Source organism: Anastrepha ludens, chromosome 2 (assembly GCF_028408465.1).
Source record: "Anastrepha ludens isolate Willacy chromosome 2, idAnaLude1.1, whole genome shotgun sequence".
NCBI lineage: Eukaryota > Metazoa > Arthropoda > Insecta > Diptera > Tephritidae > Anastrepha > Anastrepha ludens.
The window spans coordinates 139,835,614-139,861,459 of record NC_071498.1 but is presented as its reverse complement, the minus strand read 5'-3'; the positions used below and the strand labels follow the sequence as shown (position 1 = coordinate 139,861,459).

Sequence of the window (25,846 nt, the reverse complement as noted above, 5' to 3'; positions counted from 1 at the left end):
TATTCAAATTTATTGGAGGTTTGTACTTCGACAACATGGTTTTTTGTGCCCTCTACTCATCACAATACCACATCCAGACCCAGTTCCCTTATTAAATTTAAGATAGCGCTGAGTTGAACTGAGCATTGTGCCTGGTATACTGGTTATAGCGCTACATTCAAGGAGAAGGTGCATTGGAGCCTCCTGCCATTGGTTACAGAAACGACAAGAGTCAGTGGACCGCAACAGGTACTTACCGGATTGGCTGAAGTTTAAGCCGACAAAGAACTGCTGCTTAAGCACACTAACTAAAGCCGCAATTAATGCTGCCGTAACCGTAATTATAACCATAACCGCAACATTACAGCATTTGTTGATTAGTCATGCCGTAACCATAAACAGCGGCCGCCGTAGCCAAATGGGTTGGTGCGTGACTACCATTCGGAATTCACAGAGAGAACGTTGGTTCGAATCTCGGTGAAACACCAAAAATTAAGAAAAACATTTTTCTAATAGCGGTCGCCCCTCGGCAGGCAATGGCAAACCTCCGAGTGTATTTCTGTCATGAAAAAGCTCCTCATAAAAACATTTGCCGTTCGGAGTTGGCTTGAAACTGTAGGTCCCTCCATTTGTGGAACAACATGAAGATGCACACCACAAATAGGAGGAGGAGCTCGGCCAAACACCCAAAAAGGATGTACGCACCAATTATATTTATATATATATATATATATATAACCATAAACCGCTGATATTGAGAAGAATTGATGACAACATTTGGATTTTGTCATAAAGACACAATAATTTTGCTCTAAGTCAATTAATTTTTGTTGTTCATTTCTAATATTCAAATTTGATTGAAAATTTCAAAACAAATGTAAAGTATTTCACAGCTGTTTACGGTTAGGGGAAACCCAGAATTCCATAAATACATACGGCTACGGTTATGGTTACGGCGTTATGGTGCGGCACCTATAATCATTTGCAATGATCCCCACATGTTTGATCAGAACAGCTGATTGCTATGGTTAAGGTTATGGCTAAGGTACAGCACCACTAATCGCAGCTTAAACCTGGAATTAACATGATTTTTTGACAATCTAACGAACATCCTATCAATCTGGCTAGTAGTCTTTCGCGCTTTCTTTTTTCTGGGAATGTTTTCTTCTAATGTTTTATACTCATAAAAATATATCAAAGCTTTTAAACAGTCGTTTTTGAGTAGTGTAGGGTAAAGTGGTGTAGATACTTTATTTTTTACTTACCAATTACAATAAAAAACAGAAAACAATTCATAAAATTTTGGACGAAGAAGGAATTGTTCTTATATTTCTCACAAAAATATCAGTGCTCCTATTAAAAGACAAAAAGTCAATGCGAACCCTTCCCTGACCCTGACCACGCATTTCTTTGGGTCGTGCGATTTCAGTTGCGAGAGTTCTGAACGAGTTTTCTACCGACTGGAACGAAACGTGCGGTTATCCCATAATGTATTGCAGACAAAATTCTGATTTTCCAAGTGGCTGAAACAGTTGGATTCTAACTACAATGGACAAGTGTAGTTGATCGAAATAACAACATCGAAATTTAATGGATGTGGTTCGACACTCTGCTCCATGCTGATGCGGCTTAGTAATGTGCGAAACCCTTGCCAAAAGGCCATGCTCTCGTGACGAAAATGGTGGATAGCTTACAGCTGGCTAGATACGAGTGTTGCCTTTTATATTAGACGCCTTCCCAACATTACGTTTGATGAGCTCTAAATGAAAATTTTTATCGAAATGTTTTATTTTTTAGCATAAACTGACATATAGAGTTTTCACTTACGAGAAAAATTTAAATATTGCATGAACATTTGGTCGTCAAGAAGATTTGTTCTCGTTGGATAACGCATAATTTGAAAATTGCCCAAAAAAAGGACTCGTACTTATGTCGATTTGTCCTAAGGGGTTAGGCGGTTGTCAGAATTAAAAAAAAATTGATTTTTTTGCATTTTCCTAAAGTATGATATCTTGTGTGAAAATTTGAAGTGAATCTGACAAAAACTTTTCGAATTATTCAACAATTAACAAACGGCGCTCGGGCTCTACATAAATCGATGTGATTAAATGCGTTCTTCTCAAAACTATGTTTTTTGAACTGCTGATCACTGTAACTTAAAAACCGCTTGGTAGATTTCAATAAAATTTATACTGCTTTTGAAAAACATAAAAAACTTTTAAACAATTAATTGCCGGTTTTTTTCTCGAAAATCTGAAAAATATTTCCTGAGGCCGCCATATTGTCAATTTTGAAAAAAAAGATTCGATCAGGCTCAAGATTATCTATTAATAAAACTAATTTCTCTTGTCCGATGGATTTTCGATGTATCTCCAAGGACTTGTGATGATCACCGCAAGTGACTTTTGGAGAAACGGGCTCCACACAAACAGGGATAACTTTCACATTTTTTTTTTAAATTTGCTAAAGTCAAGTCGAAACATATTGTATTAATGCTATGTTTTTATTTTTGTAAAATAAAGAAATTGACTAGCAAAAAAAAATTTATTGCATATCATCATGTTTTCGGGCCTCTGGCTACCCCTAAGCCCTTAAGAAATATTAAAAAAATGCAGCAGCGGGGGTTCAAAGGAAATCTATGGCATTCACACATGTGACAAATCTTGGATCTATGCATATGAAGCGGAAGCAAAACAGCAATCGGCAGTATAGAGCTTAGTCCAACAATAGTTGTTCGCGGAAGAAGCAACTTAAAGTAAATGGTCGCCTGTTTTTTTTTTTCAGAAAATCTTTGCATGTTGCAACTGTACAGCTATAGACATTTAAAAGTCAGTTCTGAGAGATACACAACTATTTGTTTGCCAGAAGTTTTCAAAGAATTAAGGAAAACCAACCGCCAAAGACAAAATATCTTTCACCAAGCCAATGCGAGCACTCGTGTATCGGCTCACACAAGAAAGTTTTTGTGCATTTATTGGGCCATTCACCTTTACAGCCCTAATTTGGCTCCTAATGATTTCTTTTTGTTTCCGAAAATCAAAAATCAAATGCATGGTCAACCTTATTCAACGCCTGAAAAAGCTGTAGAAGCCTTTAAGCAACTCGTTTTGGAGGTATCCACTGTTGAGTGGAAAAAGTGCTTTGAAGAGTGTTTTGAAATATTATCTGCTCCTCCATTGAGTGTGACTTGTAAAGAATTGTTCTGTATTGCAAGTCAATTTTATACCTGTTTGAGTTGTACGTCTTGGTGTTGTTCCACAAATGGAGGAACCTACAGTTTTAAGCCGACTTCGAACGGCAGATGGTTTTTATGAGGCTCTTTTTTCATGACAGAAATACACACATCCGGTGGCAATGTCCAATGAGGTGGTGTCACTTGGAGTGTTTGAGAGAAAAATGATGCGGATGATTTTCGGACGTTTGCACGTTAGCGACGGCGTGTATCGTAGGCGATAAAACAATGAGCTTTACGACGACGTAAACATAGTGCAGCAAATAAAAATCCAGTGGCTTTGGTGGCTGTGTGAAGTCGTCCGAATGGATAAAAAGCTCCAGAAGAAGAGTCCTCCTCTGCGTTGGGAAGATCAGGTGGAGAAGGAATTAGCTTCACTTGGTTTGTCCAACTGACGTCGGTTAGCACGGTTCGTTCGTTTCCACGACAGTCGGTTCTACGTAACCGAAACGACTCGGGCTTATATCCGGCCAAAGACTGTCACTTTAGCAGCATTCCTCGTATATGCACGGGGAATGTTTATGCTGCTACAACAACAATAAAGAGAAAGGAACGACTGACGCGCTTCGTTAACCGCAACCAAAATCGCGTAAGCAGTTATCGCGCCATTCAAGAAGAAGAAGAAGTAGGATACTAAGGTAGCAAAGGTACGAAGCCAGGCAATGCCCAGACCACGGCGGAAAGATGAAAATTAGCAGAGGACCTTTTAAGAATAGGAGTCAGAAAGAATGGCAAAAAGTCGTCTTGCTAACCAAGGCTCACAAGAAGATGTAGCGCCAAACGATGGTGGTGATGATGAATACGTATTATCTAACGCACGTGCACCCTCTGCAGTGTAAGAATAATTTTTCAAGTTTTTTTTTGTATTTTATTCATAGTTATTTTTATCAATACCTTAACGCTACCAGAATTTTTAAAATGTTTTTTGAGTTAAAAATTTAAATTGTATTTTAAACATAGAAATTTACCAAAAAAAAAAGCAATTATGTTTATAATTTTATAGTTTAATATTAAGGTGACTTACGCTCGTACAATAATTCATACATATTTTCGTAAATCAAATTAAACAATGATGTCTATATTTATACGGGTATGTTCCTGTGTATGATGGTGTTTCTTTGTATGTATGCGTACTTAAAATTACATATATTTATAGATACAATACCAGAGTAGAACAATCCTCACTGCCTTGCCGATCTCATATTGCAAAAACATAATTCCAAATTTAAAGAAGTCGAATAGGAAAAATAATTGAAAAAAATAAAAAAAATAATGGAATAATGGAAACTTGCCATTTCTAGTCATATACATATGTGAATATGTACGTGAAACCTAAGGAAAAGAGGCCAATAGCTTTAGATAACTCATAAAAATTAGCGAAAAACTATTTTGGTTTATTGAATTTGTTTTCCATTTCTCATATTTTCAAATTGCGTGAATAAATTTATTATTTAGAGGGACTTAAATTATTGTGAAAAATAAAATAATTGAGTTCATTGAGTTTCAACTAGCCACGGTGGCGGTGGTGCTGCAGTTTGCTGTGCTGCGCTGCTGAGATGCCAGAGGAACGAGAACTACATATGTGTGCATTTATTAAAAGAAAAAACAGTTAAGGACGAACTGCCGCTGTAATTGGCGTATCTTTCGTAAAGTAAGCGAACAAAAGCTCTAACTCCCGCTAAGTAATAGCCCAGTGATAGATAGAACGCGCAATTCTCGAGTAATATTTGTGTTGTAAAAACTTTGTTCACTGGCAGAGAATGCAGAGCGCAAAAATATACTAATTCGGCCACACTAAAACTGCAACGCCAAAACTCTTGAGGAGATTTAAGAAATGTGAGCATAAAAAATTCGTTGTGTTACTGTGAGCGTTCTGAAAAGAATTCTAAATGTCTCTAATTAAATATTAATTCATTTACATGTGTGTGTGTGTATTTATGGCGAAGGCGATTTAACGATAACGCATTTCAGAAACCCGCTGTTGCGTATTGAATAAGTTAATGCTGCTAAAAAATTAAAAAATAAAATAAAAACATTTTCGAATATCCCCAATCGAAAAACTGCATTTCAATAGTGCTCTGCTCTTGCCAGTTATAAAATAATCTTACACTTTTTTTCATTTTTTTTTTTTTCAAAAACTATTATAAACGAAAATAGTTAACAGAATTTTATGAGAAACTTAAATTAATAGTGTACACAAGGGAGTGTAATTGAAGAAAATATTTTCATGAACTAAAAATTTATATGAGCCTAACTTTTGCCATTTGTTGTTCTTGACTCTGAAACCAATTATTAGTTTTTGCTTGAATATTTGTAAATATTAAAGAGCGAATAAGCGTGTGTTACTTCTATTGAGAAATATTTTTTCCTTACTTTAGCAAATACTTGTTAAGCTTTAAAATTTTAACCAAACACTTTGACGGATCCCGTTGAATTTGTCATATTTTCTCGCTGTTTTTCTGTTTTTCATTTTTTTTTTTTTTTTCTTCTTTTCATTTAAACTAAGTAACTACTTTAATATGCTGCCTGTATCTGTACTAAGTGCTAAATTTGGGTCAATATGCTCATGGTGCTGACGATGAGTGACAACGGCGACACGTCGGCCGGTAGGTCCTTTTTTACTTTGAACGTTTCGTCTATACGTATCTATGCATTCTTTACTTTTAAAATTGCTTTATTCTTCAACTCTTGAGTGACGTATCTTCCACTTTTCTTACTTTGCTTGTGGCCGGCGTCATTGAAATATAAGAGTTGAAAAATCGCTTACGGAATTTAATTTGGGATAGAGTTTTGGATGAACTCGCGATTGATTAATTTATCTTCAGGTCAATTTACGTTTTCAATTTAAACTTTACTTTTTTCTCTTTTAATGGTTGCTTATTGAGTCCTCCCACAATTGTTGACGCTTTTGAACTATTGGACCTCTGATGGCTCTGGTTTGTTAGAAGCAGACGAAAGGTGGTTATTAGGGTCTGGTGCATTCAGGGGCTGCAAATGAGAGAGAGAAAGAAAAAATAATTATTCATCGTATTCATATGGATTATTTAAATATAATACAATATAATTATTATGTTGTTAAGAATAGGACAGTGCAATGCAAATATACCAGTACAATGTATTATAAAAAATGTTATGACATTAACAGAAGAGAAGAAATTATAAATGTGATGAATAAAATAGTTCATATTGCACTGAGATGCAAGATCAGTTGACTATGACAAGCTTTAATGAATTGTACATATGTATGTATGTATGTGTTTTGTGAATAAAAGCAAATAAAAGCTGCGAACTTCTTTCTGCAAAACAATTTGTAGACGTGTTTCACTACAATTTGAGCTAAACACTAATTAATCTTTTTAAGGTCGCCGTACTTCAAAAATGGGCTCGCTTGACGTTGACCGGTCACGAGTTACCTCGTAATTAGCTTTTTCTGCATCTTTATTGTTTTCACGGCACACTGTTGGATACCGTGTACTGTAATTATTTCGTCTGCATACCTCGGAAAAAATAATTACTGCCAGAAAAACAAATCCGACTAGAGCGTGCAGAGTGAGTCTGTTCTTCAAAAGAAAAACTGTGCGAAATCCGATATATTTGCAAAACTTGTGGTGTACACACAGGTAGGTGATTGTTATACTTTTTATCATATATACTCGTATATGTATATATAATTGGCGAGTACACCCTTTGTGTTTGGCCGAGCTCCTCCTTCTATTTGCGGCGTGCGTTCTGATGTTGTTCTACAAATCGGGGTACCTACAGTTTCAAGCCGACTCCGAACGGCAAATAATTTTATGAGGAGCTTCTTCATGGCAGAAATACACTCGGGAAAAAACTTTTCTTCATTTTTGGTAGTCACGCATCAACCCATTCGGCTACGGCGGCCGCCATACAAAAAATAAATATTAAGAGTTTAATAATAAATAAAGTTTATTTATATGGTTTTACTTCCACATTCACTTGCGAAACAATAGCCGGGCACACGAGGTAAATTTTCAGAAAAGTTGCTGGTCAGCAGAGTGTGCAAAGCTTCAAAATTAATCCTAGATGTTAACAGCTACTCAGGCATACTATTTTTTCCGTTCCTACGACAGCCAAGGTTACATTTCCAAGAATACACACTTTAGCCATAATTTCTAAAAATATGTGGAGAATATTTTATGCTGTTACAAGGCAACAAAATATTTACCTCCTCATTTTCTGAAACGTTTTTAAAAATTCAAACTGACACGGGTCATATATGTATGTGCACATGTGCTACATATGAGAGAAATTGGCCATATCATAAAATACATATATTATTACCATCAGATTATATGAAAAAATCTCAAATAAAACAAATGAAATATAAAAAAATTCTAAACCAAAGTTTGTATATATGTAATTGTTAATTATATGGCGTCTTTATATTTTTTATTTGTAAATAATGTTCTCCTTCTCCTTGAATGCAGCCAGAAGAAAGGCACATACGCTCAGTCCAACCCAGCTCTATCTTAAGTTTATTAATTTTTAATTATTTATTTAAAGGAACTGAGTCTGTATCAGGTGCTGTGATGAGTAGAGGGCACAAAAGGCCATGAGATCGAAGTGCAAACCTTCAATAAATCTAAGTTTACATCTAAATATGTTCCGCCATTGCCGAATGGCAACCCATTTCGGAGATGCGCCGGTTCGAAACTCCGTGCATGAAACACCAAATGATAGAAACCGTTTTCTGTTGTTGTTGTTGTTGTTTTAACAGCATAGGTAGCCCTGTCTGTGTAGGCATATCATCGGTCGTCTTCGTCTAGCTCATCTAGGGGTAGGCCCAGGAAACTAGCTGTTTCGACAGGTTGAGTCCAGAGGGAGAGAGGTGTTAGATGAGTCGGTTTGAGGGGGCATGTGAAGAGGTTTAGTGTCGTGCAGGGTACCTTCACATGCCGGACATGTGTTTGGTATGTCGGGGTCGATTCTGGATATGTAGGAGTTTAACCTGCTACAGTATGCAGAACGTAATTGTGCCAGTTTTCTGTAATTGCGGTCGCATCGCGGCAGGCAATCGCAAACCTCCAAGTGTATTTGAGCCATGAAAAAGTTCCTCATAAAAAATATATACTGTAGATCCCTCCATTTGTGGAACATAAAAATCATTACTAATTCAAATGATTTGTGCGTGACTACATTTCAGGAGGGGACCGGGTTTGAAACCCACTGTGGGCATTAAACACTAAATGATGCAAATGGTTTTTTTTCTAATAGCAGTCGCCACTCACCAGGCAATGGCTAGTCTCTGAGTTTATTTCTTCCATGAAAAAAGTTTCTTATAAAAAAGCACCTGAAATGCGGAAGCAGTCCCTCCATTTGAGAACAACTTCAAGACGCACACTACATATTGGAAGAGGAACAAAAACACCTAACAAAGGATATATATACATATATGTAGGCACACTGTCAGTGTCAGAAGAAAATGTTCGCACCACAAACCGTTTAGTCAGAATTTTTTGAAAAACTCTGGGTATGCAGTCTGATTTCGCTATATTTTTTTCATGTGGATGAAACTTGCACTACTAAAATTGAATTGAAAAACTTGTTAATATGTGACGCTGATCCGGAGGTAGCATAAAATTGTAGGGTCATAGACTTGTAGGATAACGTTAAGATGCAATCGCAGAAATGGTAGAGAAGCATGCCTCAAATTTTAAAATTTGTATATAGGATTTCAAAATATATATATTTTTTTTTTAATTTCATATGGTAATCGAAGTTTTTAAAACATCTAAATCGACATTTTCATTATTTCTCTTCACGTAATATAAATCATTGTACTATTGAAACTTAAGCTGCAATTAGTTGTGCCGTAGCCATAATCGCTGTAAGCGATTATAGGTGCAGCACCATAACGCCGTAACCATAACCATAGTCGCAACATTGCAGCATTTGTCGACACAGATAATTTTACACTAAGTGAATTAATTTTTCGTTGTTTATTTCTAATATTCAAAATTTTATCTCAAATTTCAACAGAAAACTCAAAATTCAATAGATACATACGGCTACGCTTATGGTTACGGCGTTATATTGCGGCACCTATAATCGTTTACAGCGATGCAAATACGTTGAGCAGCTGATTGCTATGGTTACGGTTATGACTACGGTACGGCACTACTAATTACAGTTTTACTTATTTATTACGAAGTATAGTGGATAACTAGTAAAATGTGTATAAGCAGGCAAAGACACTGCGTTCGATATAAAGTTTTACTTTGAGAAATACAATTCGACGGCAGATACTTTTTTATAAACTAGTGATACTAGCAGCAACCTTTGGAAGTGCATACATACAATACATTTCTACATACATAGTTACACAATACAACTCCATTTTTTGTACGTATGTATTTAATGCAAATAGCACTGCAATACATAAATACAAACAAAACAACAACTTCGGAAAAAGAAAACATTGAATTAACAAATCAATCAACCATAGGCCAACCACACAAAAACCAACAACAACTTTACAAGCTAGCTAGCAAATGTTCGTTAAATTACTTGTACAGTCATGAATCTAGCATATTCTTAATTTTACAGAGATACAGAGATACTACAACAAACTGCATGTTTTGAAATCCCTAGCAATGATCAACATAACAGGAAGCTGCAACATGGAAAATTACACAAATGATACAAATACAAGAGTAATTTTAATGATTTATTTGCGATCGATTAGACGAAGATGAAACCAACAACATACATTTATATATGTATGCATGTATGTATGTAACTCAAAACAACGCTAGCAGCAACTAAAATTGTAACAAACAACATTAACAATTAACACCAATAACAACAACAGCAACAAATAGCTATACCTACCGATTTACTACTCACAAGTCCATGCTGTAGTCCAACTTGCGGCGGTATATGCACCGACGGCACCGTAGGAACTGGCGACGGATTCACTACCGACGGCGGTGGTGGGGCGACAAGTGCACTACCAGCTGCACTGTGCGGTACATCGTGTGTAGTACTGTGGGCCTGTTGTAGTCCGCCCGCTGAATAATATCCGCCATTCAATCCTGTTTGTTTGTATATATTTAGCACATATATAGCATCAAAGTAACATCATTAATATACTTGGTATGAATTCTTGCTTCAGTTTTAACAACTACAATTTTATGTTTTCTAACTAACGCTGTTCCAATTCAATTGTTCTAACATTTTTTATTTCAATTTTAAAATTTAAGCGATTTTGCATTGTATGCCTTTTAAATACCTTCTAATTAAAAACAAAATAACTGCCACTTGCTCAAAAATGTCCTCATGAAAAAGTTTTTTTGTTCATACACACGAGCACACTTGCATACAGACGAAATTATAATCAGCTAATAAATACAATAACAAGCCTTTAAAACTGAAAAATATATAAATATGTATGTGAATACATTGATGTACATGTTTAAGTATATACGAGGGGGCATCAACATGTTTGCGTAGTGAATAAGGAAAGCGGAATTTAATATGAAATTATATTTTCTCTTCGATATATTCTCCTTTAATGCGAAGACACTCCGAAGATCCTTTTTCAAGTTTATATATACAATAAAAAAAGTTGTATACCTAAATACGAAAAAATATCCGACATCACTTTATCATTAATAAATTCTTCGCTTCGAGGGCCAGTTTTTAATTTTTCAAAATAAATAATAATCTGAAGGAGCTAAATCTGTAAACGTAAAACACATGGGCTGAAAAGTACCTAAGCCTAACACATAGATGGCACTAGTTTTATTGCATTCAGCTCTGTTTCAGTTAGTACTAACCTTAAAAAAACAGCTGTTAAAATTATATTCATTATTTCGTAAACTATTGTGCTGTCTTGGGGACTCCGCTCCATCAGAAACAACAATAAAACGTTGGTTTGCTTACTTCAAACGTGGTCGTAGAGACACCGATGATGCACAACTCAATGGACGTCTACAATCTACTAAATCGTTTTGAATGATCGAAAAGTGAAGGTGCGTGAGTTATTTGACATCGTAAAGATATCAAAAAAAACATGTTGGCTTTATATTGCATAAGCCATTTGGCTATGAGAAAGCTCTGTTCCAAGTAGCTGCCCCGTTTGCTGATATTCAAGTCACAAGTCAATCAAAACAATAGCAAAACTATATGAATTGAACTTCGAATCGCTCCCACATCCACCGCTTTCGTCAGATTTGGCTCCTTGCGACTACTGGCTTTTCGCAGACCTAACAAAAATGCTCGCCGGTAAAAAATATCGCTAAAACTGAGGCCTATTTTGAGGCAAAAGATAAATCGTTATACAAAAGTGATATTGAAATGTTAGAGCAGCGCTGGAATGTTTGCGTTGTTCTTGATAGAAATTACGTTGATGAATAAAGCTAATTTTTAACAAAAACAAAACGTGTTTTTTGGTGTTTAGGCCCGGGACTTTTCAGCCCATGTGCTAAGTATTATGTATAGTATAGTATAGTATGTGTTAACTCTTGTAAACGGGCACATTATCGAGTATAACTTTAGAGAATTTTACTCCATTTTTACTAAAAGGCATCTTTCATTTTTTCTTAAAATGAAGCACAGTATTCTCCAATAACTCAGACACTTTGTTAATAATCGACCCTTACACTGATGCCTTTTTTTCGTTCTCACGACAGTCGTTTCTACATTACTGCAACAACCCGGATTTATATCAAGTCAAGAATTGTCACTCCAGCAGCATTCCCTGTACATGTATGGGGAATCTTTATGCTTTATCCTTTTGAGTACCAAAAAAAGTAACCCATTGTGACACCTTGAAAATCTAAAGCGAAACTGGGCCGTCTTTTTATTCCACTCCATCGATTGTGGTTAATAGAGATGAGCGCATAGATTCATCCATGCTCCCCATGAATAGATCTAATTATTGGTTAATTCTATCAACGCGAATTCAAGTCTTACATATAAACAGCTTACTTTGACAATCTGAAAGCCAAAAGCAAAAACAAAATAGTATGTACATGTAAATTAAGTTTATGTACTACTGCTATCACATTGAATCACCTTCAGCCTGCTTACATACCACCCTGATCAGAAAGTTCCCGGAACAGCCGCCGATGACGCTTTAAGTCAATTGATTTGAATTGTTTTTATTTGTTTTTTTTTTTTCAGTGGTGGATCAATAACCGCAAATGAATCATCAGAGAGGACATTGTAGTTAATAATTTGGATTTTGGCCCTGTTGCTGCAAAACTGGTATCAAATAATGATTTCCAAGACTGAATCCGGACCCAATTAATGAAGACGAGACGTGGGTTTATGAATACGAAACGCAATACAGACATCAGGCGAGTGAGTGGAGGGCGACGAATGAACCAAGACCGAAGACCATGTCGCTTTCAGTCAAAAAAGAAACCGAAGCTCACGATTTCTGTGGACTACAACGGCATTGTACACCACGAGAATTTGCCAGGAGGTCAGAGAGTTAATAATGAATATTATTTGGGCGTTATGAGATATTTATGTGAAGCAATTCGCCAAAAGAAAGGATTTGTTGAAAAACAACTCGTGGATTTTGCATCAAGAAAACGCACCGTCGAACAGTCCCATCATTGTCCGTGAAATCTTGATCAGGAATGAAACGAATACCATCCAACAGCCATCGATATCACCTGATATGGCTTCCTGAAATTTTTTTTTTGTTTGACCGAGTCAACTATTACATGGAACTCGTTTTAACAGCAGAAAGTAAATGATGTACGGAAAATAGAGTTCTAGAAATATTTCGAGAGCTGGATCAAATGCTGGCATAAACGCGTTGCAGTTGTAGGAGTACTTTGAAATCGAAAATATCACATTTGAAGAATAAATTTGAATTTTGAAATTTCTGAAAATATTCCAGCAACTTTTTGATCAAGGTGGTATACTCGTAGCCTTCAAACACACATTTTGTCTAGAAAGTATTTCTTAAGACCGTTGAGAATAACTGATTATATACAAACGAAATAATACAATAAATAACGCGACTAGCTTAATAAAAGGCATGCACGAGCAATGGAGCAACAATTCTAGAAGAAATCGGATTCCGGCGACCTCCAAAAAATAGTTGGTACGATGACGGTGTTCCAATAGGAACACCACCCGAATATTCTACCAGAAAGTTCTGGTCTGCTGTCTGACATCCAGAGTATACTTAAATTATGGAGGGAACACTTCTCGAATCTGTTAAATAGTGACAGCTGCGCATGTCATAGAGAATGTGAAGATATCTATACAGTAATCGCTGACAACGGAATTGTCGTTTTGCTACCCGACCATGACGAAATGAGAATAGCGAACGACGCGGCTAAAGAACAAAAAAGCCGCGAGCGCCGACGGACTGCCGGCTGAGCTATTCAAATATGGCGGCGAGAAACTGGTAAGGTGCATGCATGCATCAGCTCCTATGCAGAATATGGTCGGATGAAAGCATGCCTGCCGATTGGAATTTAAGTTTGCTCTGCCCAATCCATAAGGGCGATCCTGCAATTTGTGCCAGTTACCGCGGGATTAGTCTTCTAAATATCGCCTATAAGGTTCTAGCGAGCGTATTGTGAGAAAGGCTGAAGCCCACCATGAACCAACTGAATGGACCTTATCAGTGTGGCTTTAGACCTGGAAGGTTACCAACGACTAAATATTTACAAGACGCCAAATCTTGAAAAAGACCCATGAAAGGAAAATCGACACACAGCATCTTTTCGTCGATTTCAAAGCTACAAAAGTACAAAAAAGGACTTGCCTGTATGACGCAATGCCCGAATTTGATATCCCCTCAAAACTAATACGGCTAGGCAACATGACGTTGCTCAACACAAGCAGCGCAATCAGAATTGGGAAGGACCTCTCCGAGCCGTTTGATGCCGAACCAGGTTTTAGACAGGGTGACTCGCTGTCGTGTGACTTCTTTAACCTGATATTGGAGAGGATCGTACGAGCCGCAGAACTTAATCGCTCAGGCACAGTTTTCTATAAGAGCGTACAATTGTTGGCGTATGCCGGTGATATTGACATCATCCAAACTGGATAAAGAGGCAAAGCGAACGGGTCTGGTGTTGTACGAGGACAAAACAAAGTACTTCCTGTCATCAATAGTCGGCGCACGCGCGTATCGGCATCTACTTAACATACGTCACTGTTGAAAAATATGATTTCGAGGGTGCAAGAGACTTCGTTTATATAGGAACCAGCATTAACACCGATAACAATGTCAGCTTGGAAGTCCAACGTAGAATCTCTCTTGCCAACAAGTGCGACTTTGGACTAAGTAGGCAACTAAGTAGTAAAGTCCTCCCTCGACGAACAAAACTAACACTCTACAAGGCTCTCAACATGCCCGATCTAACGTATGGCGCAGAAGCGTGGACGATGACAACATCCGATGAAGCGACGCTCGGAGTGTTTGAGAGAAAATTATGCGAAAGATTTTTGGACCTTTGCGCGTTGGCAACGGCGAATATCGCAGGCGACGGAACGATGAGCTGTATGAGCCTTACGACGATATAGACATAGCGCAACGAATAAAGATCCAGTGGCTACGCTGGCTGGGTCATGTCGTCCGAATGGATACAAAAGCTCCGGCTCTGAAAGTATTTGATGCGGTACTAGTTGGTGATAGAAGGGGAAGAGGAAGTCGTCCTCTGCGTTGGAAAGATCAGGTGGAGAAAGACTTGGCTTCACTTGGTTTGTCCACTTGGCGCCAGTTAGCACGAGAAAGAAACGGCCAACCAATGGTTAAGTCGATTAATCACCCATTAACTCAAAAATGGAAAATTAACACATTCATGCCTCTGACATAAGGAGGACGATATGTTGAAAATTATTAAATTCAATAGCGCTTCCATTTTACTTACTGCACTAAAAGGCAACCACACTATAAGCCAAATGTCAACATTTATAATCAGCAGCGTTGCCAGTTGTGCGCATGCTGCAAATCTTGATAATTTCCATTCCCAAGGTGGTCGATCTGACGCTACCGGAATGACCCCGATTTATATCCGGCCAGAGGACTGCCACTTTAACAGCATTTTCCAAAAATTTACAACCACAACAACAAACACGTGTCCAACCATACATACATACTAAGCATGATCCTGAACTCATACAAACAGACAAAAGCAGTTTTTATGAAAAATGGTTACAGGCACAAACTTTTTCGTTTAACAAACATAGATCCTCTGAAAAACAATAACACAATATTTTTTATTATGTATGCCAATTAACCAATTACCAAAATCCAATTATCAACAAGTTTTCCTGGACATTTTGTTTCGATTTCCTAGGGACGGGTGCTTTGAAATGATTATTTGAGTTTTGAAAGGGAAAAGTCGACCGGAGCCAAATCAGGTGATTACAGTGGTTGCGGAACTGTAAGAGTCGAGTTCTTCGACAAATGGTTCCGAACAATAAATGCAATTTTAGTATGGGGTATTACAGTGACGCAAAAAAAACCAAGATTTTTTTCAACAAATCTGGCCTTTTCGAGGAAAATTCTCTGTCTGACATCATATGGGCATTATTCAAAATATTTTATATGCATCGTCTTATATTTTTTTATTAATTTCGCCAATCACTTTGAACGGACTTTTTAAATGATTAATTCCCCGTACTTTTTTGACAGAATTCACACACAGAAATATGAATCCTAAACTTGTATCTAATTTTTTTTTTGAAATTTTGGGAATGATGGAACGAATGCTGCACAAAACAAACTATAGGTGAGTGAGAAATAAATTTGTCGTATTGTGCTGCAGTCTGGAATTCCACTATCACGGGAATTACACTTCCAGCCGCTAATGTGTCGTACACCAATGCAAATATTTTTTAACTTTTTTTTTAAATATACTATATACATATATTTAACCTATACTTATAAAATTTTTTACTATTTACTTTTAATAAATTTACTGACTTTCATTAGCAGCATATTTTCAATTTTCTTTTACAAATAATTTTGGAACCGTTTTTTGTAAAACAGTATATGTAAGATTTTGTAATAACTTGATAAAAAATATTTAGTATAACAGTATATTTGTACATAACTTTGCTCTCACTTAATGATTCCATCATCCCAGTAAATTTCAAAGACCATACGAAAACCTAAGCAAACTCTACAACAAAGATTCATTTTTTTTTTTGTGTTATGTTAGGTTATGAAAACAAAATGTAAAAACAGTTCAGACAAAGCAAGGTTCAATAATTATATAATTAGTGCTAATTAAAAAATAGCCCGACTACTTAAGTCCAACGATAACTGACTAAAGAAAAAAGATTATCGCGTTTGTTTTTTTAGAATTTAGTTTATTTTTGTTTTGTTTTTTTCTCTGGAAAAGTTTAATTTTATTTAGCTTTCACAGTTATTAAAAATATTTATACAATACAAAATAACAGTTTTCATTTCATTTCACTTTCATTTGCATCATTATCATCGTCATCAATATGATCGATTATCTGTTGTTTTTTGTTTCTTTCTTCAATATTTACTCATCCTTATTTTAACTTATACTTTTATGTGTCTCATATACTTATAATATATAATTTCTTTTCCTTTTATACTTTTTTGTTTTACTTTAATTTTCTCAATGTGGGAGAGGGTGCTCAGTAAACATATTCCGTTGCTATTAATTGTAGATGTGGTGATTGCAGTAGTGGTTGTAGTGGTGTTGGTTTGCAAGTAGCTGGTGGTATACGACTCTTACACAAACCGCGACAGTCGCTAACGACACTGAGCATTCCATTTTTTATTCGTTTCTTAAAGTTTTAAAAATGCATCATTTATGCTTAGTGTCATTGAAGAGTGGAAATTTGTAGTTACAATATAAAAAAAGACGAGTTGTTAAAAGATCGAACACCACCTGCCTGCTTATACATTTGCTACTTCTGATTGCAGCATTATTATGTACCCTGTTGTGTAAAATACTACTAATTTGTAAGCTAAAACGTACGTATTTTCCTCTGTGACATATAATAAATTTATCGTAAATGATGCTTAAATAGCAGTTGAATTTAAGGCGGTAAAAATGCTCACCATTAAATAGCTCTATTTATTTAAGAATTTAGTGGTGGTTATTTATTGTATATCTCAAAAGAAGAACATTTAAGTCTACCAACGCATACGTTACAAACCCAAGAACGTTACACGAAAAGAAAAGCACGAACTGCAAACTAGTAAGATTTGAGTACCTGTACTACCCTGTTTGGCTTACCGCTGCTTTTTGTGACTGTCAAAATGCATGGAAAATGAACAAAACTATTGACTTACAGATATTTGCGCATTTTACGTATGTATGTAATTATGTTTTATATTTGATTTAAAATTGAGTGCACTTCCCAACAGCATTTTACAGTGATCGAAAGCAGCTGCGTTAGAGAAAATTAGCCGAAACATACGCTTAATATATCATTCGAGCGGACATACGTGCTTGTATGTTGTTCTTGCTCTCCATATTGTTATTTTTATGCGTTAAACTACTACATTTAAACTTTTTTTCTGAACTTATAAATTGATTTTTTGTTTTTTATTTTGTTTTTAATTTTCTTGTTTATATACTTTAGTTTTAATTTTTATATAGTCGTATCTCTAAATTAATATTATTAAATTTAAAGTATTTTAAATGTACATAACCTATTCCGTTTTAATATATTTAATTTCTTTTTATGTTAGATGTTAAAATTTATTTTATATATCTTTGCTCATCTTTCTTCTCGTTGCAAACTTCAGCTGTTTTTTTTCGCTTCTATTTTTCCTTTGTTATTGCTCCTCAATTCAGAATGTCAGTTGTGTAACACATTATACATAACGGTTTGGTCGTAGTTCTTTCCTAAAAATTCCAACTTGCTTGCTTTTTGTTTATGCATTTGTTGCTTAATAATTTGCTTAAAACTTTTCAACTCCGGTGCCAGGTTCAAATTCAGGCAATTTCATTTTGAACCGCGTTTGCTGAATTACATACACACACACATTTAATGTGTTATATGCACCAAACACGAAAATATATTTTTTGTTAAGGTTCAATTGGAAGTCGAAAATAAACAAGGATGATGAGATCATTCAATAGAGCAGATTTTAATTGTTGCAACGTTTAAAACCTTTTTCTAAACAGAACTTACGAGCATCTACGCTAAGTATATTTAAACAAATATAAATAAATTTTTTGTATGTGTATTTTCCCGCGCTTACAGGTCGATATAAAGTAAATGTTTAAGTTGAATTGAAATTGAATATAAATTGTTCTAACAACTATAAAATTTTTATTTGCCTTCTGAAAGTCAGTAAATTTTTGTTTTCATTGATTATAACATATACATTAAAGGAATATAGAATTTAAGTGATCATTAAGTGCACAGTTATACAGCTGCTTACAAAATTATAGATATGCATACGTTTATCATATTTTATGGTTTATATACGATCTTTGCAATTTACAATAATGAATAAGACACACGCTTACAATAAACATTCATTAACACACAAGATCATATTGTTTAATATCCTGCTTGCGTTCAACGAACTTCATCCTTTCTCTTATATCGATATGCACTCAACAGCCGGTCGCATACCATGCAATTTTTTTCGTTTAGATACTTCAAATGCCTTCAAAACTTTGTTCTTTACAAATTGGCTGGTAATAAAGAATTATTCAATAGCGTAACGACAAAAAAAGGAAAAATTATCTGCTGCAAGAGTGATTTATATGAGAGTATTTGTTTCATAAGGGAAAATTAAGACAAGAAAATCAAACTCACTTAGCTATGTTTTCTCTGCACTCACAAAATTTTTCAACTATGGCATTAAAAAACAATCGCTTTAAAAATAAAAGCACTTCCTACCATATATGTATGGCAGGAGGTTTAAATGAAAAATTAATTTTCTCAACAACGGGATTTAAATGTTTTCCATAAAACACATAATACGCAAAAAAATTGGAGGATAAACTGATGATTCTATATATATAAATAAAATGAATAGAATGAAGGTTTGCACTTCGAGCTTATAATCTTTTCTGCCCATGTATGCATATGCACGTATGCGTTAAATTCGCTTGGCCTGTTTAATAGCAGCAATAAAAAATGTTGACCGTTTTTCTACCAGAGAATGCCTAGATATGCAGAAATCTGCTGAACTTTCGGTTGGAAGGACTAAATAAGCCAGTAACCACTTGGGCTTTTTGGTTTGAACATAGGTGAAAACGGGAAGTTGTTTTTCGAATTCAATAAAAATGCGTTACATTGCTTACGCATTTTAAAAACTATTCAAATTAGATAAGTTAGTTATATGAATGATTGATGTATTTAATTGCAGAAAAACAAAAAAAAAATTAATGAGTTAAAAATTTAAAATATTTTCCGTTCCAAATAAACGAGCACAAAACCTTTAACTGGCTCAAGAATGAGCTAACCCAGCCACTATTGGCGCAGCGGAGCAAACGCGAGCTTAGTTACAAATTTTCTTTTCCCTACAGAATTTATTAAAATGAAGTAAAAAGTACAGTTAAACGGAATAGAGGAGAACCATTACCATTCGCTAATGAACCAGTTCTGCGTTAGTTTTAAACTGTTCTTCATAACCTTTAATTATAAGTGTAATTTATCGGCGATTTGTTTTAATTGAAAATTTATGTACCTTCGTCAATTTTAACAGCATTAAAGACTCTTTATCATGACAACGCATTTTTTAATCAGAAAAATTATTTTGTAACTGGGGAGTTAACTCGAATTACTCATTTAAGACGAAAAAAAATGCCGAATATAGGAATAGTTTCTGCTAAATTGGTTAAAATTACGAAAACGTTTAATAAAATTTTTTACTTACGAGTGATAGAAAATAGCTTAACTTAACTAATGCAATTTAATGCAAATGTATTTTATGGAAAAACACTTAAAACAAAGGAAAGGCAACACTTTTATATAAGAATTTTATGCGAAAAGTTGGAGCGAAAACGGAATAAATGTGAACTCTGCGCACATGAATAAGATACTAACTAATGAAATTTCGACAGAAAAACAAAAAAAAAAAACACAAGAAACATTAAACACATTCTCAAAGTTTCAAAAAATTATTTTTCGTAAAGATGTTAAAAAATAAAAAGCAAATTAGAACAACAAATAAATGAGTGCACGGGTTCGGGTTTAACTCGGAATTTTTTTTAGTTAATCCACATACACTGACACGTATAAAAGCAAGGGCGTTATATTGCTCATCTAGCACAGTTATAAACTTCAAAATTTACCCAAACTTTAATGGGCAGTATGTAACAAACACTGGAAAATTATCGACTTCTACAAATAAAAGCAATTATCATTTCGTTGAACCAAACCGCCGCCTATGTTTTTGTGCCTTTGACTGACCTCCTGACTACTTTCCACAAACTCCTCCACTATCGCACCGATTTTTCCGATATACATATATAACTATATTATATTATGTATATATGCATTAAATCATATGTAAGGATGTATATAGAGCTCATAAGCGCATGAAGGGGTTAAATAAGTATGGACATAAATACACCTATGTATTGTACATATGTACACACACATTACTAAGCTCATGTATTTTACAACTGCATGACTTTAATTATTAAGGAATTGGAAACATATATGCCTTGCGTATATTTCCGCTACTGCTGCGCTGCTATAAACCTAATTAATTTGATTTGAAAGAAATTCATTTCTTTTCTTCTCGCTTCGTTATATGCAGTGTGTCGTTTTGTTATCTCTTTTATTGTTTTGCTTGTTTTTCTTTGTTGTTGGTATTGGGGTTCTATGCACCAAGCTAATTGTATATTTTTCATTTTCTTTTTGCAAATTCGCATTTAAGTTAGATTCTTAAATAGTCCTTATTACGTTTCCTACTACTGTTGGATTTTTGTTTATCTTTTCTTCTTTTCTTCTTTGTTGCTTTTTAAGTGTTTTAATATACTGTATGTATTAATCTGTTTTAGGTTGCAGCTATCATTACACTCAATATTATTTATTTTAACTCTATTTTTGTGGTGTTTTTTTTTTTAATTTTTAATTGTATTTTAACCTGTTTGCTTTATTTAAATTTTCGCGCTTATTATAATTTGCAATTTGCAATGTTTCTCTTCTATTTCCTTTTTTGTTTTGATGATTTTTCATTAATATTACGTTTACGTTAAAATATTACTTTCACTTTTCTGGATTTGATAATATTTGTAGTTTACCTTCTGAGTACACTGCCGCAGCTGCAGCAGCAGCAGCTACAGCCGGTGTTCGCAAGAAGTATTCCTTATTAACACAATTCCTTAAGACGTCTGGAATATTGCCGACTATTGCCCGTCGTATCTCCGTTGCTGCCATTTCACGCAACTCTGTTGCGGATGCATCGCTGAAGAAGGCTGCATGTGGTGTACATATAAGATTTGGAGCGTCTTTAAGGGCTCCCTGAAAATGAATAAAAAAAATGAGTTGATATACTTCATGAAGTAATATATGTGCTAAGATTGGGTTGCCTAAAAAATTTTTTTAAAAAAGATTAACTATCAACGGCCAATCATAAAAAGTTGCTGCCATTTTAGTCCTGAAACAGTTTAGAACCACTTAAAAGGGCTGTATGAATTAGCACTGAAATTAACCAAGTTACTGTCGGCAAGACTCTGATGAAACAGAATTGAACCCAGGCATATTTAAAGGAAATGATTATGCTGATTACGAAAAAGGTTGCGAGGTGAGTTGAAATTTCTCAAATAATCACTGTCGGGATTGACGCCAAGCATGTCATGACAAATTGAAAAAATATTTGTCAATAGCGGTCACCCCTCGGCAGCCAATGGCAAGGTAGGTAGTTAGGTTTGGTGGCTGCCAAAATGGCTCACTTAGATCTGTCGTAGCTCCACTGTGATACCATTGGAACTTTTTCCTTACACTATGGTGGATCCCTTTCAAACCATCCTGTGGCTTTTATAAAAGACCTTAGCGTTATTAGTTTAAGATGCGCTAAATCCGCTGCATCTGTTAAAAATGCATTACCAAGCGTGTGAAGTATTCTTCTAGCTAATCCTTCACACTCACAAAGGAGATGTTTAATTGTTTCCTCTTCTTCTGTATTGTAGCAGTTTCTACAATAATCATAGTATGGAACTCCCAGCCTTCTTGCATGGTTACCTATTAGACAATGACCGGTTAATACACCAATCAATGTTCTTGCATTCTCCCTATTGTGTTTTAGCTGACATTTTGAACAACCACGACAGTCGGTTCTACGTTACCGGAACTAACCGGATTTATATTCGGCCAAGGACTGTCACTTCGGCATCATTCCCTATATATATACGGGGAATGTTTATGCTGCTACAACAACAACAACAACCACTGTTGAGTTTCGGCCATGTCAATTTGCTTAAGCCAATGGCAAACCTCTGAGTGTGTTTCTGAAATGAAAAAACTCCTCATAACAAACTGTACGTCCATTTGAGGAACTACATCAAGAGGCACATATCAAATAAGAGGTGGAGCAAAACAGAAGCGTACGCGCCAAATATTTATTTTTTATTTTATGATAATGTTGGCTTTGCACTCGCAGACTAAAACCTTCCTAGGTGTCTATACAACTGCTTCCATGGCCTTCGAGGTCTTAATATTGCATTTTAACAATTTAGTGAACAGCCAATAAGTGGCTATATCCCCAAAATAGCAGAATATGATGTACCAGTGACCTTCGTTAAAAAAAATTCGCTTAAAATTTTACTCAATTTTTCAGTCAACCCAATATTAAGCTAATAGAAATGAATAGAATAAGCGTATAAACGCTTACTTGGAATACATTGTAGGGCTCGTTTTCGTGAACATCTAAAGCTGCAGCTCTTATTCTGCCTTGTTTCAGAGCCAGAGCCAAGGTCTCGTCATCGACCAGCCCGCCTCGTGCTGTATTTACCAAAAATGCACCAGGTCGCATCTGCGCGAATAGAAATAAAAAGTTTTATTGAATGTGATTTTGGAAGATTTGAAAAATAGTAAATTTTCTTCAAACGTACCTGTTTAATTGTGAATTCATTGATTAAGTGGTGGTTATGCTCGTTGAGTGTGCAGTGCAACGACACACAATCCGATTGAAATAGCAAATCTTGTAGGGTGTAGACACGAGTTAAACCAAGCGATTTGTCAATACCATCCGGAAGATAAGGATCGTAAAATATAACATTAAAGCCAAATGCTTTTGCTCGCAATGCAACAGCACTGCCAATGCGACCAAGTCCTACAAGACCTAAGGTGTCTCCCCGAATTCTAGCGCAACCCTGTAAAGATGTAATAACGGGTTATTTAAATAATTTTCGTTTAGTTATTTCTTTAGCTTTGTGGGTAACTTACATGCGCTGCTTCTCGCACTTGTTCAGGCCCGGTAAACTTTTTGCCTTCGCGAACCATGTTCGCCAGCCAGTAGGTTCTTCGATACAAATTTAGTATCAAGCACATTGTTGTATCTGCCACTTCTTCGACCCCATAACCGGGTACATTACAAACGGCAATACCGAGTTCGCCCGCTGCTTTCACATCGATATTGTCCGTACCGCTGCCAATCCGCACTATGATACGTAAAGCTTTGAATTTTTCTAAATCCTCTTTTGTAAGAATTATGGTATGCCACATCAGTGCGCCAACAGCTTCATTTAGAACCTAAAATGGGAACCAATTTGCTATCACAAAAATTTCCAAATACAGTATAGGTATTTAATTTGCATTACCTTTTCATGAATCTCTGATGTACTTTGTGCGTCGCAGAAGGCCACTGTGGCCACGTCTTTCAGTATAGGCATCTCAATCGAACAATCACGGCCGTCTAGCAAAGCTACCAATGGACGTGCCTGCAATGGTCCATTTGCGAATGTCCCCTTCACGTCTAAGCGTGAACGCTTCGGCAACATCATATTTTTGTCCATTGTGCTTTATACCGAATTTTTTTATGTCTACGTTTTCGCTTCTCAATTCTGCGTATATATGTTTGTATATATATATGTTCCTATATATGTACATAAATAAACTATTATTATATCATAATCAAGTGATTAACAATTTACGACTGACAAATCAGCAATAAATACCTTTATAAATAATATAAAATTTTGGCCTTAAAAAAAATGTGATGAATTGCAATTTCTCGGTTCTCCCAACCAGGCAAGGACTTATGTGTATGCTTGCACTTTCTTTTGTAACTTCTGCTCTGTTCCGATTAACGGATGGTTTTTCTCTGCTTTTTGACGTTTCAATTAACACAGCGATTACAAATAATGTGCGACCTTCATAGATAACCCCTTCAATTTCTTCATGTCAAATTATCCATTTTAACTGCAAAGAAAAATATATTGAAAATAATTGGAATTTCTTTTTTTAGACTAAAATAGATCAAATAATAAGTCCATTGTTAGTAAACCTCTTGAATAGTCAACAACAGGAAATACAGATGTTTCTTGTAACTCCCGTTATGAGATTTTCAGGATAATAAATCATTTACTTATTTAAAAAAAATATGCTTAACACAAAAAGCCCTGTTAAAATGTTATTATTTTATTATTATTATTATTACAAACTGAAACTTATAATTAAAATTGTAAGCCTAGTTAGGAAAGCTATGGCTGCTAAGGCCTTCAGCTTCTTCTTATGATGTAAAATTAGTGCTTAATTAATGTTTAATACTAAGTGCTTATGCGTCGTTTAGAATTTCATTATAAGTTAGGAGATACAATATAATTTTTCGACATGCTTGTTTAGATTTCGTAATATAATTTTGATATTTTTAAGAAAGCTATAATTTTTTTAATATTATCGATTGTGGGGTTGAAAATACATTGAATGGGATCGGAGTTATGGAATATATTTTTTCTTAGTGAGTTGAAGGCATAACATTCGGACATAACGTGATTAATGGAGATCGGGGTGGAGTTACAAAACTGACATGTTCTGGGGGTATTGCTGTCGATAAGGTGATTATGGGTTAATTTTGAATGGCCCAAACGTACTCGCGTGAGCTTAACAAGGTCCATTCTAGAAAGTGAAAGGTTAGTGTGTTTTGGGAGGTTGCTTAAATCAAGCTTTTTTACATTTTGCGCTTTGTACCAAGTTGAGCATTTTTGCCAAGTCTCAGACTTATATTGTTTTATGAATTTTTTCTTAAGAAATTCAGCTATATCATTAACATTTAGATTAGTAGTTGTTAATACTGGAGCTATGGTGGCGTATTTAGCTGTGCTATCAGCAAATTCGTTACCCTTTATAAGGGCATGGCCCGGGGACCATATCAGTAAAATATTTGGGTATTTTGTTTGTAAAATACTACGGATAGAACTGGGATAGTAATCATTGTTTTCGATATTGGATATGGCATCGAGAGATGAAAGTGAATCGGAGCAAATTGCAAATTTACCTTTTTTATTTCTAATTATATTAACAGCCGACATGATAGCAATTAATTCAGCAGAGTAGACTGTACTGTATGCAGCTAGGTTGGATACTACTAAGTTTGCATTTTCGGTAGTTACGCCAAATCCGATCATATTATTGCTTTGGGAGCCGTCTGTGTATATGAAGGTGTAATCCTTGAGTTCATTTTGTATGTGTGCAAAAGCTTGTTGATATATTATAGCTGGTGTTTCGAATTTTTTA

General features: G+C 35.4%; 1 protein-coding gene across 7 annotated transcripts in view; it reads right to left on the bottom strand.

The window, feature by feature from the left end:
* Positions 1-5,622: 5,622 nt before the first annotated feature.
* Positions 5,623-25,846, bottom strand: part of LOC128855435 (C-terminal-binding protein) — a 41,170-nt gene continuing 20,946 nt past the window's right edge. For 2 of the 7 annotated variants that reach the window (XM_054090331.1, XM_054090330.1), the window contains 8 exons: positions 24,289-24,532; positions 23,932-24,206; positions 23,558-23,863; positions 23,224-23,484; positions 23,004-23,144; positions 21,415-21,634; positions 10,067-10,269; positions 5,623-6,199 (listed from right to left, as the gene is read on the bottom strand). In XM_054090331.1, the coding sequence (XP_053946306.1) occupies positions 6,125-6,199; positions 10,067-10,269; positions 21,415-21,634; positions 23,004-23,144; positions 23,224-23,484; positions 23,558-23,863; positions 23,932-24,126 (1,401 nt within the window). In that variant the 5' untranslated portion in view covers positions 24,127-24,206; positions 24,289-24,532 and the 3' untranslated portion in view covers positions 5,623-6,124. Of the gene's footprint in view, positions 6,200-10,066; positions 10,270-21,110; positions 21,635-23,003; positions 23,145-23,223; positions 23,485-23,557; positions 23,864-23,931; positions 24,207-24,288; positions 24,533-25,846 lie in introns of those variants that run through there. The other 5 variants (XM_054090332.1, XM_054090334.1, XM_054090333.1 and 2 more) reach the window with 5 other exon arrangements.